The 14,298-nt window shown below is 42.0% G+C and overlaps 1 protein-coding gene across 3 annotated transcripts in view; it reads left to right on the top strand.

Moving 5' to 3' along the window:
• FOXN2 (forkhead box N2) overlaps nt 1-12,787 on the top strand; it is a 72,715-nt gene extending 59,928 nt beyond the window's left edge. For all 3 annotated transcript variants that reach the window (XM_074990014.1, XM_074990015.1, XM_074990013.1), the window contains exons 5-6: nt 7,474-7,542; nt 8,107-12,787. In XM_074990014.1, coding sequence (XP_074846115.1) covers nt 7,474-7,542; nt 8,107-8,621 — 584 coding nt within the window. In that variant the 3' untranslated portion in view covers nt 8,622-12,787. The remainder of the gene's footprint in view (nt 1-7,473; nt 7,543-8,106) is intronic.
• The last annotated feature ends 1,511 nt before the right edge of the window (nt 12,788-14,298 follow it).

Genomic DNA, 14,298 nt, shown 5'->3' with positions numbered 1-14,298 from the left:
ATACAGTCCCGCTCTGTGGGAGGAACACAGCTTCCCCAGACAGACACTGGTCCAGAGTCCAGGGAGCTTCCTTCACAACCCGCAAAAGAGTGGGTATACCAACAAACTCAAGGGTCAGAAGAATTAGAGGAGGTATACCGCAGCGGCGCCTCCTCATCCTCTCCGGATGAGGCGGGTGTCCCCCGGGACATCTCTGCTTTTGGACGACCTTAAGCAATTCCAGGAGCTGTTCAAGAGAGTAGCATTCACGCAGGACATTCGAATAGCGGAGGTGCAGGAGAAACATCATAAACTCCTGAAAAATCTGAGACCCCCAGCTTCATTCAAAATAGCCATTCCGCTAGTCGAAGCCATTATGGAATCAGCCACAGCCTCCATCCCGCCTACAAATAAAAGGGCGGATAAGAAATACTTTGTTCCAGCCAAAGGAATGGAATTCCTCTTTAGTCACCCACAACCAAATTCTTTGGTGGTCAAATCATCGCAGCATGAGTCTAAGACACCCCAATATAAGTCAGGAGGATTGGACAAGGACGCGAGGAAATTTAGACCTTTTTGGCAAAAAGGTCTACTCCTCCTCTACCTTATTACTAAGAATGGCGAACTATGCCACGCACCTGTCCAACCACAATTTTGACAATTACTCCAGACTGACCCCTCATATGGACTTCCTCCCAGAGGACAAGAAACCAGTGCTGAAGGCAATTGTTCAGGAGGGCTATGCAGCCTCGCAAGCAGGAGTTCAAATCGCCCTAGACGTGGCGGACACAGAGGCACGCTCAACGGCCACAGCAGTGGTAATGCGCAGGGAATCCTGGCTTCAGACGTCCGGCATTCCCAGAGATCTACAAACAAAAATTGTGGACCTTCCATTTGATAAGCAAAAACTATTTGCAGAATCAACCGATTCGGTCCTACACTCCAGCAAGGACTCGAGGGCCACACTTAGGACCTTGGGTATATATACGTCCCCATACAGGAGGAAAAAGTTTTATCCCCAGCAAAGGCGCTACGCCTATCAACCGCAGCGTGCACAATATCAATGAAGCTACGACCATGGGTACAACCATCAGCAGCAGCAGTATAAGGCCCCCAGGCGATGTCCTCAACAAAGTTGCGCAAACTCGGGGCAAGCCCCAAGACAGCAAGTTTGACAGCTATGTCGAGGACTGCAATATCAAGACCATCTCCCAATGCCACTCTCAACATGTTACATGATTGCCTCAAACCATTTTATTCCCAATGGCAAAACATCACGACAGACAAATGGGTACTAGAAATCATAGCCATGGGTTATGCGATCCCCTTCCACTCACTCCCGCCACTGAAACCTCCCACCCAGTCCTCTCCCATGAACCTTTCCCACGAGACCAGGCTGGAACAGGAGGTAAATCATCTCATGTTCATAGGGGCGGTAGAGAGAGTACCGGAACAATTCCAAGGGAAGGGGTTCTACTCACGATACTTCCTGACAGAGAAGAAAACAGGAGGCTGGAGGCCAATTTTGGACTTATGGGCCCTCAACCGGTATTTGCGCAAACAGCGCTTCAGGATGACTACAATTGCCTCCATAGTTACAGCACTGGACGATGGAGATTGGTTTGCAGCCCTCGACTTACAGGACACCTATTTTCATATAACGATCCACCCGGCACACAGACGTTTCCTTCGTTTCAAGGTTGGCGAAGAGCATTTTCAATACAGAGTCCTTCCATTCGGTCTTTCTTCAGTGCCCAGAGTTTTTACCAAAACCCTGGCGGTGGTATCAGCGTACCTGCACAGGCAGGGTGTGTTCATTTTTCCATATCTGGATGACTGCCTACTAAAAGGGGTCAAAGACCGAGCCCATGCAAGATATAGAATTCATAGGGGCACGTATAGACTCTATTACAGCAAGAGTATACCTACCCAATGCCCGTTTCTGCACGATCCAATCCCTGGTACAAGTTATGATGTACAGCCCCACGCTGCCAATCCTAACATGTTCCCAACTGTTGGGGCACATGGTGGCAGCCACGTTCGTGGTACAGAATGCCAGGCTGCACATGCGAAGCCTGCAGCAGTGGTTGGCGAGCGTTTATAGTCCATTAGTCCATACCACACACAGGGTAGTATCGCCCCTGACGGAGGTGCGAAAATCGCTGGCATGGTGGGCAGATCCCAAGAACATGTTAGTAGGGGTGCCCTTCCACCAGCCACAAATCGCAATTTTTTCTCACAACAGACGCCTCCCACATAGGATGGGGAGCACACATTGGCAGCAAAGTAACCCAAGGGCTGTGGTCTCCCATGGAACAGACACTGCACATCAACATTCTAGAACTCAGAGCAGCGTTCAACGCGTGCAGACGCTTTCAGAAGTACCTGCATAGCAAAGTAGTCGGGATCAATACCAACAACACCTCCACCATGTTTTACGTCAATCGACAAGGAGGGGCCCGATCCTGAGCGCTATGTGCAGAAGCAGTCTGGTTGTGGAACTGGTGCATTGCCAACAAGATAACACTAAAAGCTTCATACTTACCCAGTGTCCACAATGTGAAGGCGGACCAACTAAGCAGGCACTTTGCATTCATGCACAAGTGGCAGATCCACTCTGACCTGCTCCAACACGTATTCCACTAATGGGGGTTTCCCCAAGTTGGATTTGTTTGCCACCCAACACAACAAGAAATGTCCTCAGTACTGCTCCAGAGCAGGCATAGGACGGGGGTCCTTGGGGGACGCCTTCATGATCTCATGGAAGGGCCCTCCACTGTATGCGTTCCCTCCCGTAACTCTCATCCACAAGGTTCTAGAGAAAGCCAGAAGGGAGAGAGCACGCATGATACTCATAGTCCCAACCTGGGACCGACAACAGTGGTTTCCCCTGCTTCTGCGCATGTCATGCCGCCCACCACTCCCCCTGCCGATAGTGCCGGACCTACTCACGCAGGCTCAAGGGGCCATAGTGCACCCATATCCTCAGGGGCTCCGCCTACAGGCTTGGCTAATCCATGGCTAAGCGCCTTAGAGAGCACATGTTCGGAGGGAGTGAAACAAGTCTTGGAGTGCAGTAGAAGGACCTCCACCAGAAAGACTTATGAGCAGAAGTGGACGTCATTTACCTCCTGGTGCTCTTCCAAGCAGCTGTGTCCTCCGGACATCCCTGTAACTGTAATTCTAGACTACCTGCTGGAGCTGAAACGAGACGGACTCTCCTTATCCTCACTAAAGGTCCATCTCGCGGCTATATCAGCGTTTCGACACAAAGAGGAAGGGCCTACCGTATTCGCCCATCCTGTCGTCACGAGGTTCCTAAAGGGGCTGGTAAATTTGTACCCCCCACGGAAACCGCTACCACCATCATGGAGTTTGGACTTGGTACTCCAGATGCTGTCGGGACTGCCCTTTGAACCATTGGCTACGGTACCCCTCCGACTGCTTACCATGAAAACAACCTTCCTCCCCGCGATTACATCAGCCTGCAGGGTGAGTGAACTCGCAGCAGTAATGGCAACGCCACCCTGCACAGTATTCTCAAAGGAAGTGGTGACCTTATGATTACACCCAGCCTTCGTTCCAAAAGTTTCCTCGGAGTTCCACATTAACGAACCAATAGTATTACCCTCGTTTTATCCGAAGCCTCACAGCTCTAGCAAGGAGGCATGGCTGCACCTGCTAGACGTGAGGAGAGCGTTGGCCTTTTACATAGACAGAACTAAGTCCTTCCGGAAAACGGACAGACTCCTGGTGTCTGTCGCACCCAGGTCGAAGGGGGAAGGCCTATCTTCCCAGAGGATTTCGATTCACATTGTATCCTGCATAAGACTGTTACAAGCTCCATAAGACCCCTCTGCTAGCTCCGCCCAAGGCTCACTCCACCAGAGCAATTGGCGGTGTCGATGGCCTTCTTCAAAGGAATCCCGTTGAAAGACATTTGCAGAGCGGCGACTTGGTCCTCTTACGACACCTTTGCCAAGCATTATGCCATGCACCGGGTGTTCGAGGAGGATACACGTCTGTCAACAGCAGTCCTCTCAAGGGCGAGCTGCACATGACTCGATTACCCACATCCTTAGTTGGGGTCACTGCTGGGTAGTCACCTATGGTGGAGCACCCACAGGGACCACTCGAAGAAGAAAGAGAAGTTACTTACTTGTGTGGTAACGATGGTTCTTCGAGATGTGTCCCCGTGGGTGCTCCACTACCTGCCCGTCCTCCCTGCTTTGGATCTCTGTCCGTTGTTTTTCAGGAGCATCCGGGGCGGTTGGTCAAGGAACTGGCGGGGACCGGATCTCGCACGTGGCCAAGAGCGCGCAGGGGAGTGGCGCGCATCAGCGCATGCGCAACCCGACAGACACTGCTAGAAGTTTCTGATCTGCGGCACCGGGGCGAGCCCGACACCTATGGTGGAGCACCCACGGGGACGCATCTCGAAGAACCATCGTTACCACACCAGTGAGTAACTTCTCTTTCCTAATGTACTACAGTTGCATCTCCAGCTTGTCACAGGTAGTATATGTCCTGTTCCCTAAGTTAATAAAATTCAGGCTATCTAAAAAAATACGCAAAATATACCATCCTAGATGTTGTAAAACGCTGTATTGAGTTATAAATGAAGATATTTAGTGATCAGATTTGCACCATTGTTTAGGAAATACGTGAAGAAGTATCGGTGGGAAACTTGATTTTAAACCAATCTACCGTGGCAGCCACTCCAGGAGAGATTCAAATGCCACCCAGCTGATTAGCAGAGGTATCTGCAGCTAGGTTGTCTACTGGTGCTGCACATTCACACATGCCTCAGTTTACATAAAAACGTATTCCACACATGGATGGAAAAGGTTAGAGGAAATATTAACATCACTACATGCAACAGGCTCTCTCTGTAGGAATCCTAGAAACTGAACTAGAATTCCTACAGAGAAAGTCTGTTGTATATGACTGAATTCAGGACTTGCCTGATCAATAGTAAATTCTACTAGACGTTTCATGTCATGAGCAAAGATGGAAAAGTATCCATACAGAATCTCTCCTGATAGCAGTTTTCGGGGGATGAGGTGGTGGGTATTAAATTACTTATTCTGAATCTTGAACTGACCAACTGCTAAGAAAACGTTTGTTCTTAATTTTTGTAGCATGCAAAAATAATATTAAAGTATTCTTCTCAAGTTCTCTCCATTCCTTGTTGTGGTGAGGTGGCTTGTGTGTCTCAGTGACCTGGAGACATGTACTTCCTAGCAATTATCCAAATTGTTACACAAAAAATCACTTTGTAGAGCCTCTTTCTACTGTCCTTTTCTATCCCTCAACCCCAGTTTTAGAGCCACTTGTTTTGAATCCTAAATTGGATAGTAACTTGCATCAGAGCAAGGACCACATCTTCCTCTCAGTTGGACCCTAATGGGTGCTGCCAGAGTACAAATAATAAGGCCAAGTATTTCTCTTCGTTACACTGATGCAATAATATTGTTGGAAGAGATGTTTCTAAATGTGACTGATGAAAAATCTAGCAGAGTACTTAGATTCTGTTGGGTGCTAGAGGGAGGTGAGGTACAGATTTGAAAAAAAACTGAACAGAATTGCTATAAGGGCAGGGAACTGGATTCAGTGACCTTTCAAGGTCCCTTCCAGTTCTATGAGATACGTATATGAATTATTCTGGTGCTTCCATTAAGTTAAATTCATCACTGGTTAAGGAGCAATTTAACCCAATGTGATTATTTATTTTCCTCTTGAAATGGAAATGTATAACTCCTGGGTATGTAAAGGATGATAGCTATTCATTTAATAATAAGAATTAATAATAGTATTGCCATCCCCAAAACACAGAGCTGCACAGTGTGCTACGTACCACCAATTTAAACCTGAACAGATGCTTAACAGTGCAAAGCTCTTAGTAGCCAGCTTCTTTTCCCTTAGTACATTTCCTTAGCCAACACGCCGCATACATGCTTACTCCCACTGTTTTCTTCCTTGGTTAGACATCCATGCTACTTCCTGGGGAGTTCCCACCTCTAAAACACATTGTTCTACCATGCCATAAACAGGTGCATCCTAAGAGAGAAATAAGTTTTTCTGATCCTGTTATCTCTGCTGAAGATCAGGAAGAGAATGTGAGGCCCATTTATTGATTGCCTGTTTAAAATGCATTTACTATGCTCTGAAATAACATAGCCTAGGAGATTACAGACTCTTACAGGGTGCCCCCAGTTCCTTGGGCATGCAAGATAATCAAATATGCCAGATATGGCCCCACTCCACCAGCACCATAGCCACCACGACAACCACAATTCCGTATGTTCATATGCCTGGCCCTTGCGGAAACCACAGTGTTCATAGGCTTAATTAACTGGCACTGGCCACCAGAAGCGTGTATCGGTCAATTGATCAGGCTGGTTACCTGAATTCTGGATAATCCAGATTTTACTGTATTTGCAGCAAAGCATATTTTGGAAAAGTGTGATGTAAATAAAAAGTAAGATGGGAAAATAGACATAATTTAGTTCAACTATTATTTTTAGACAGAATAGTCCTGCGTATCATCAGAAAAAGGTGTGCTCAGTAGCTCTAGGGAGAACATAACAATAGCTTTTTCGTTGTGAGCAGAGAGCAAATTACTAAACCTTCTGATTCCAGCTCAGTTAGAAACTTTTAGTTGTTTTACAGCACTGTCCAGTGTTGCTGGCCTCTTGAAGAAACTGATATACTCTTGCAGTCCATAGCGTATAGACTTTCTACAGCTACAAGTGCAATTATGAGTAAAAGTACAGCTTTTACATGCTTTATGTAATTTTAGGTCTTCATTTGCCTATTCATACCTTCATGTTCTCTAAATTGAATAGTTTGGTTTCTCTCCTTGGCTGTCGTTCAATTTGACTTGTGGGTAATATGAGGGATATTGCAAGGAAAGTTCTTTGGATTGCACTAACAAAAAGATGCTACTCATCCTTATTGAATTAGTGCCTTATTTAACTAATGCACCCACCAATTCTACCAACATGTAGTGTGTAGAATAAGTTCCAAGGATGCTTAAGGCAAGTCTCTGTGGTGGCACGTGGCTAATCTTTAAATTGTATTGTTACGAATAGCATCTGTATAACATTTGCAGACTGATGATGCATTATACAAAATGACCAAATGTGAGACTACTGTTCCTTGACTTCAACTCTGTTAAGCTATATTAGAAATGTACATTATGATGTTTGTATCACCACTAAAATACACTGGGATTTGTTCTGCAGTGGTAGTTCTAATAAAGTCACATTTTATATCCACATAGGGCTCTACACATTTATTCATTGCCCATGAGCTAATTTTTAAAAATACCGTAGTCATGCCTGTTTGGGATTCTTTGACTCATGATTCCAGTTTCTTGTGTCCCTAACTATAAATGCATATTATTGTTGATACTGTTACTTTTTAGCAAGATTATTTGTTTACCATCCCATGCCAAAATAAAAACTAATTTTTTGCTTCCTCTCTTTACAGAATCTGATATTGATGCTGCTACTGCAATGATGCTGTTAAATACTTCCATTGAACAAGGGATTTTAGATTGTAAGCATAAACAGTTTTATGCACAGTTTTTCCTTTAGTGAGAACTAAAAAAATTTATAACTGAAAATTTCAGATATGAGGTACACTCGAGCTCAGTATTTCTCATCCTTTTTGAGAACAGGGACTGTCTTTCTCCCTTCCTAAATTGTGTCAGGGAAACCTCAGGGACTAGTGCTGATCCATGGACCAGTTGTTAAGAGATATTATGGCTAGCTTATAAATAGTAGGGAGGCAGTAGGATGGCTATCCTGCATAGTCAGTCTCTTCTGCCAACATTCTCCAGTTTTACAGGGACTCCATTTCTGCTTTCTTCCATTAGCCTGGTTCTCCTTTCTCTATAGTAATAGCCTCATTCTCTACTGCTACTATTCATATTTACGATTTGCTGAATATTAAGATCTTCCAGTATTTACTTTTTGTTAAATGATGGATTCATCACACCTTATATAAACCAAGTACTTAGTTTAGAAATCTTATCTTTGGACATCAGTTGGATAGATTTCCTGAGATGGCAGATTTTAGGGTGAGCTATTTTGCTTATTTACACCTGTTTGCTTTCAACAGGTGAGAGAGCCCAACCTCGTAAAAGACCCAACAAGAGGAGTTATGGCAGTGCATTTAATCATCACAGTTCCATAAATCTGCAAGAAAATGATTCTGCAGCCACTAATATTGATCCAAAGGAGGATCACAATTACAGTGCTAGCAGCATGTCTTCACAACGTTGTGCATCTAGATCCAGCATGTCTTCCTTGTCCTCTGTTGATGAGGTGTATGAATTTATCTCCAAGGCCAGCCATGCAGGAAGCGACGGCAGTGAAGGATTTCATAGTGAAGTGGATACAGACAATGACTATGAAGACCCTCTTGGAGACAGTGGCTATGCATCACAACCTTGTGGAGACACCTCTGACAAAAGTCAGCCTAATAACAAAGCTTTCGAAGAATTATGTCAAGAAATTGATGAGGAGTTGAAAGAGGCAGCTGGGTCTCTGCTCCACCTTGCTGGAATTAGCACGTGCTTGGGTTCCCTAATAAGTACTGCAAAAGCCCAAAGTCAAAAGCAGAGGAAAAAATAGTAATGCTTCTTAGTGTGAATATATACGTATATATTTTTATAAGTGTGGCAATACTCTTCTACTTTTACACTTCACAAGGAAGATCAAAGCCATAAGAGGACTTGCTTGGTTTCTTTTCTACTTTTTTTATGCTAAATTTTGACCTTTTATTTTTAAATCATTGCTGATGTGAGGTTTTATTTAATCTTTTCAGATTAGGAGAGATTCATGATGTGAAAAATCTAATTGTATACTTTTTGATGACCAGTGGTTGAATATTTGACCATTTCCAGAGGAATACATAGGTTCAAATACACATGATGGATGAAATTTACTCCTGTGCTGGTCTACTCCACACAAGAGCAGATTTCACTGTGTATGAGTGGAGGTGATTTTCCCCTCTCCCTGCTCAAGATGCAAATCACTTTCACTGGTGTAGCAAACCCTGGGAAATTGCCACTGCACATGTGCCACTTACCATTTTTTCCCCAACTACTGAATACATTGTAGCTAAGGTTTTTGCTGATTGTTTTTTCAGGTGTAAAAAATACTTTGTTAGAAAACAAGGTCATGCTGTCTCAATTCATGCATTGTAAATGTCTGCTGGAAGGAATACTGGGTCATGTTTAAGAGAAGCATAAAATAATAATTTCCTTAAAGTTTAGGAAAAACGGAGTTAATTTATGTTAATTTCCAAATATGCTACGTGCATTTGAGTATCTGCTGCCATAACTTTGGTTTAAGTCTACTGATCACTGTGCTTTGGCTTCACACTGTATGTACGATTTCACCATCCTTAGAAGTACAGTGTATGTCCAACAGCATGGCATTCTTAAGGTGTACACTGTGAATCATGGTGCTCTTCATATTTTGGGGGGTGGGGGTGAAGTTCCTTAAATTCATCACGTTAGCAGTAATAGTCTTTATAACCCAAACATTCTGTGGACAAGAATGTTATAGTATTTGAGTGTAATGATTTTTTTAACAAGCTCAATGTTGATTGCTTAAAATTTTCCTGATGCAGACAGGGGCAAGCTTTTAGTATTTTGTGCAAAAGAAATGGATATGCAGGCACATTACAATAAATTTAACTGTCCTGCAAGTATAAGAATGCCTTAAATAGGTTTCAGCATAGTATAAAATTTAAAATCAGTCATTCTGATTGTGTTTTAGAGGCAGTGTGATGTGCCACTTGTTTGTTTAAGCTGCTGCTTTTAAGTGTTGGGTAAGATAGCTTAGAATTAGAATCAAATACTGTATATCCATATGTGAACTCATGTCCAGTATTTGGTTGTTCAGAACAAGGCTGGATCTAACTAAAAGAAATGAAGCTAGCCTGTTACTAATGGGATAATATTTTTCTGGCTATTTGGATACAGGGCTCTTAGGCTGTCTACACCAGAGTGATCTGTCAATGGAAGTTACTGTTGGAAGGTATCTTCCGACAAACTTCTGTTGTCAGATTGCAGCCAGACAGCAAAGCAGATCAAAAGAGTGATCTGCGCTGTCAACAGAAAGCAGCCAGGCTGCCTGGCACACTCTCAACAGAATGGTCAACTGGAAGCACTGTAGCTAGGGCTGCCTGATGTCCTGGAAGCCCTGTCTGTTGATAGAATGCCCCCTGGAATGTCCAGACTGGCTTTCTGTCAGCAGAGGCATTCTGCCTCATGGGGGAGTGGCGGAACGCTGTCGGCAAAAGTGCTACGTTCTGTCAGTTCACTGTCAACGGAATGCCTTGGGAATGTGGATGCTCCGTGGGTTCTGTCGCCGAAACTCTCTAGTGTAGACATAGCCTTAGAGTTTGGTATTTTCTTACTTGTCAGTTTCTCCATGTATCCTGCTTGTATAATTATGCCTTCCAGTTTAAGTATTCATACAGCCATGTTCCTGAAGGCCTGCGGTTCTAAGGTTCTGCTCCAGTGCCTGTTGAAGATAATGGAGTTGCTCCTATTGAATTAATGAACTTTGGATCAAGCCTCAAGGTATTCAGTCATCTACAGCACTCCTTTGATATTTAGAGGCAGTGGATTTTAGAGAGCTCCGCTTTTAGTTTTTAAGGATAGGTTTAAAAAGTAGAGGCGAGAGAGAGAAATCAGTCTCTGTGGCACCATGATTGTGTGCACACACCCATCAGTCCACCTATACTGTGGAAACAATGGTATACAATTGTACTCCATTTTGAGTCTCCTCATTTGCATTCTCTGCTAAATATCTCAAGCATTAGCCAACCATATCTGTTCAGTAACAGGTATCAGAAATTAATTATCTCACAACTGAAAAACAAACAAATGAAAACCCCCATTAAATTTAATTACAGACTGGGTAGTTCATGGGATTTCTTAATACTGAGATGTACATGTTGATGCTTGAAATTGCTTTCATTAGTGTTTCCCAGTATACTTATTTCATACAGTTTGATGCAAAATGAGTTCAATACAGCAATGTAAAAGTAAATGATTATTATAGCAATATAAACATAAGGATTCAACTATGGAGATATCACTTTCCGATTTGTTCAAGTTTTCTGTAGCTCAAATTATTTAAATTCAGCACAATGGAATAAGTGTCATATTAAGCTCCTGCTAGAACTAATCACAGCCTTTCTGCTAACTGTAAAGGAAGCTGGCCCATGCCCTAAATATTCAAATTCTGGAGACTGTATTCATACTCCTCTTCTTGCTGCGTGGCATAGTAAGAATATTAGCTACTTCAAATCTTACTCATTTCCTAAAAATCAGATTTTTTCCAAACTGAAAGACTCCATGCTAAGTAGAGGCCTAACTTCCGTTTTTACACTGGAATCACTTACTCTCACTCATGCTAAGTAGCATATCAGCACAGGGAGATAGGTTTATAATCTATTTTAATCTTCATATGCAAAGGCAGAGCAATAAAATCATTCTGTAATTATCAAAAAGCTAAGGGTGCTATTTGTACCTTTTTACATAAAGCCTAAATGAACAAACTGGAAGATACAGGGGATTGGAATCCTCCTTTCTGGGCAAGTGGCAATAGGGCACAGGACACTGATGTAACTAATGTGCACCCATTGCTACAGTCTGCACTGCTCCATCCTTCCCACCCCCACATTACTCTCAGTTCTCTGTTCCAACAAGCAGAAGGGCTGTGGTATCCTCCTGCAATCTCTTGCTTCTCAGATCTCAATGCCTCAAGTTGCAGGGGATATGAATGTCACCGTATCTGTACTATTAGATCGTTTCATAACCTTTCATGTACACATCTTGGGGTCTGAGTTGGGCCGTGATGTATATAGTATAAATTGAAGGGTGTGATAAGCTTTTTCAGTGACAGTATGTAAAGAGTTCATACCAAATAGTCAGTTTAACTATATTTTTAGCAGTTGTTAAAAGGCTTTGGGAAAGTGTTAATGTCACTTGCAATTCTTATTTAAAATGAAGTGTATGAGATCTGTTTACCAGGGAGGCTACCTTATTAAATACTGATGTGACTACTGTACAAAAATCAGTTTTTCAAATTTCAATACCAAATTATTGCTTCTGTGAAAATCACAGCATCGTCAACGTAAAAAATGGAAGTTTCATGTCATTCAACTTCTTTGTTAGAATAAAAACTGAAAGCTTTGGTTATAGCAAAGCATTCATATATGTTAATAATGGTGTATTCAAATATTTATTGAAAGAGTATTTTTAAACATTGCACCTGACATTATCTGATAGCACATTTTTCACATAACTGCCAGTGCCATTACCAAGACTGTTTTACAAATGTACATTTCTTCTAGTTTGAAGAAAGTAAAAAGTGCATAATTTTAAGTATTATGTTGCCATAATATAGTGATAAGACATTTATAATTGCCAATTCATTGTAACAATTATTTATTCAAAAATGAAATTGTAATAATGCTTTCTGATCAAAGCACCTGGAGTTGTTTTTAAAATATGCCCTTTATCTTATTTTCCTATGCATAGCATAAGAGATGTCTTGGGTTTACTTAGAATAACTCTGCCAGTAGCTGACCAATCCTAATTGCTCCCCCCACCACCCCACTCCAGTCTTTTCTTTACCCATTTTAAAGACAATTTATAGGAATTTAGTTATTTGTATGCTAATCTCTGTTAATTAAAATGTTTATAAAAAGTTTATTTTTACCAAAGAGATGCAATTCAGTATGATGAAAATTGCAGAATAAACTTGGTTTTATAACACTCATGACTGATAATTTTCTGCACATTTTTCATAGATACGATAAAGGGGCTTATATACAGACAAACAGCTTTAAGAATGGGAAGCAGCACATTAGTATCTGGTTTTTTCCAAGGAAAGATGAAGGGCCTGTTCTCATGATGGGCTGACTGCCCTTGACTCCCATTCAAGTCATCGTCCCACAAGATTGGCCCATATTTAAAAAAAAATCTTTGTAATTCAATCTAGGATTCTATTTATGAAAGTCATTCTCAGATAAAAATAAGTTGTACCACAAGTGAACTCTGTCAACACAACAAAACATCCATGATCAGTCTAACCCTTGATAATTGGACCACTAAGTGAACTTCAGATGGAGATGTTATGATCTCATACCAACTTGAGCCACATGGCCTCTATTTTTTCCTAAATTCATAAAATATAAGAATCCATTTCTGGGGTAAAACGTGGCCCTTTGAATTTGATGAGAATAATATTATTTGACCCACGATGCCAGAACTTCATCCCTAAATTCTGGAATTTCAGGATATTTTAGGTCATTGGGGCTATATCTACACTGTAGCATTATTTCAAAATATGCTATTTTGGAAGAGATTTTCCGGAATAGCTTATTTTGAATAAATGCTGCTACAAACAAAATGTATTTTGAGATAGCTGATCGCTATTTTGAAATAGAGCGTCCAGACAACAGAGAACCTATTTGGAAATAGAGCCGTTGGGTGCACTATGGCTTATTTCAAAACAGGGGCTGTGTAGATAGGGGCTATTTCAAAATAGGCACTATCCCTTGTACAGAGAGGTTTATCAATTTTGAAATAAGCCATCCGCTATTTTGAAATTATTTCAAAATATTGGTTGCGTCATGTAGACACTCGCAAAGTTATTTTGAAATAATGGTCATAACTTCTAAATAACTTTGCTGTGTGGACATAACCTGGCAATGTTCCTTATAAGATGCACAGTTTAGGAGAAATTCAAATGCCATCCAGCTGATGAATAGAGTACCCACAGTTAGGTTTAGTGTTTCTGTTGGTTGTGCACATGCCTCATTGCACATAAAAATCTGTCCCATGCGTGCATGGAAAAGATAGAGGGAACATTGGTTACTGAAAAGTCTTCAGTATCACCATGTCATCCTTTACCCTGATCTACGGCTGTGCCTTGCTCATGTAGCGTATATTTTGCTTTCATGCACAAGATATTTCAAATACTAATTTTAAAAATATTTTCAGACAGTAGTAATCCAAATGAACTAGACAGGAAATAATTGAGTACCATCCATTGGCTAAGCTATGTACCTCATAAGAGTTCCACCGAGTGCTTGGAAGACACATTATTGCTTAATGAAACAATAGAGCTCAGAGAAATAGCACTGATTTATACCCTCCTCTGTGTTTGTGGGTTTTGTTTTGGGAACTTTTCCAGCTTTGTGTAATTTTTCTTTCATGCTGATGATTAAATTCTGGCCAGAATTGGACCCTGTGCAAAACAATATGCAGTAGCTAACTCCTTT

This window comes from Carettochelys insculpta, chromosome 3, assembly GCF_033958435.1.
Source record: "Carettochelys insculpta isolate YL-2023 chromosome 3, ASM3395843v1, whole genome shotgun sequence".
Taxonomy (NCBI): domain Eukaryota; kingdom Metazoa; phylum Chordata; order Testudines; family Carettochelyidae; genus Carettochelys; species Carettochelys insculpta.
Note: the sequence above shows the minus strand (reverse complement) of the source record. Positions and strands in the feature narration are given on the sequence as shown.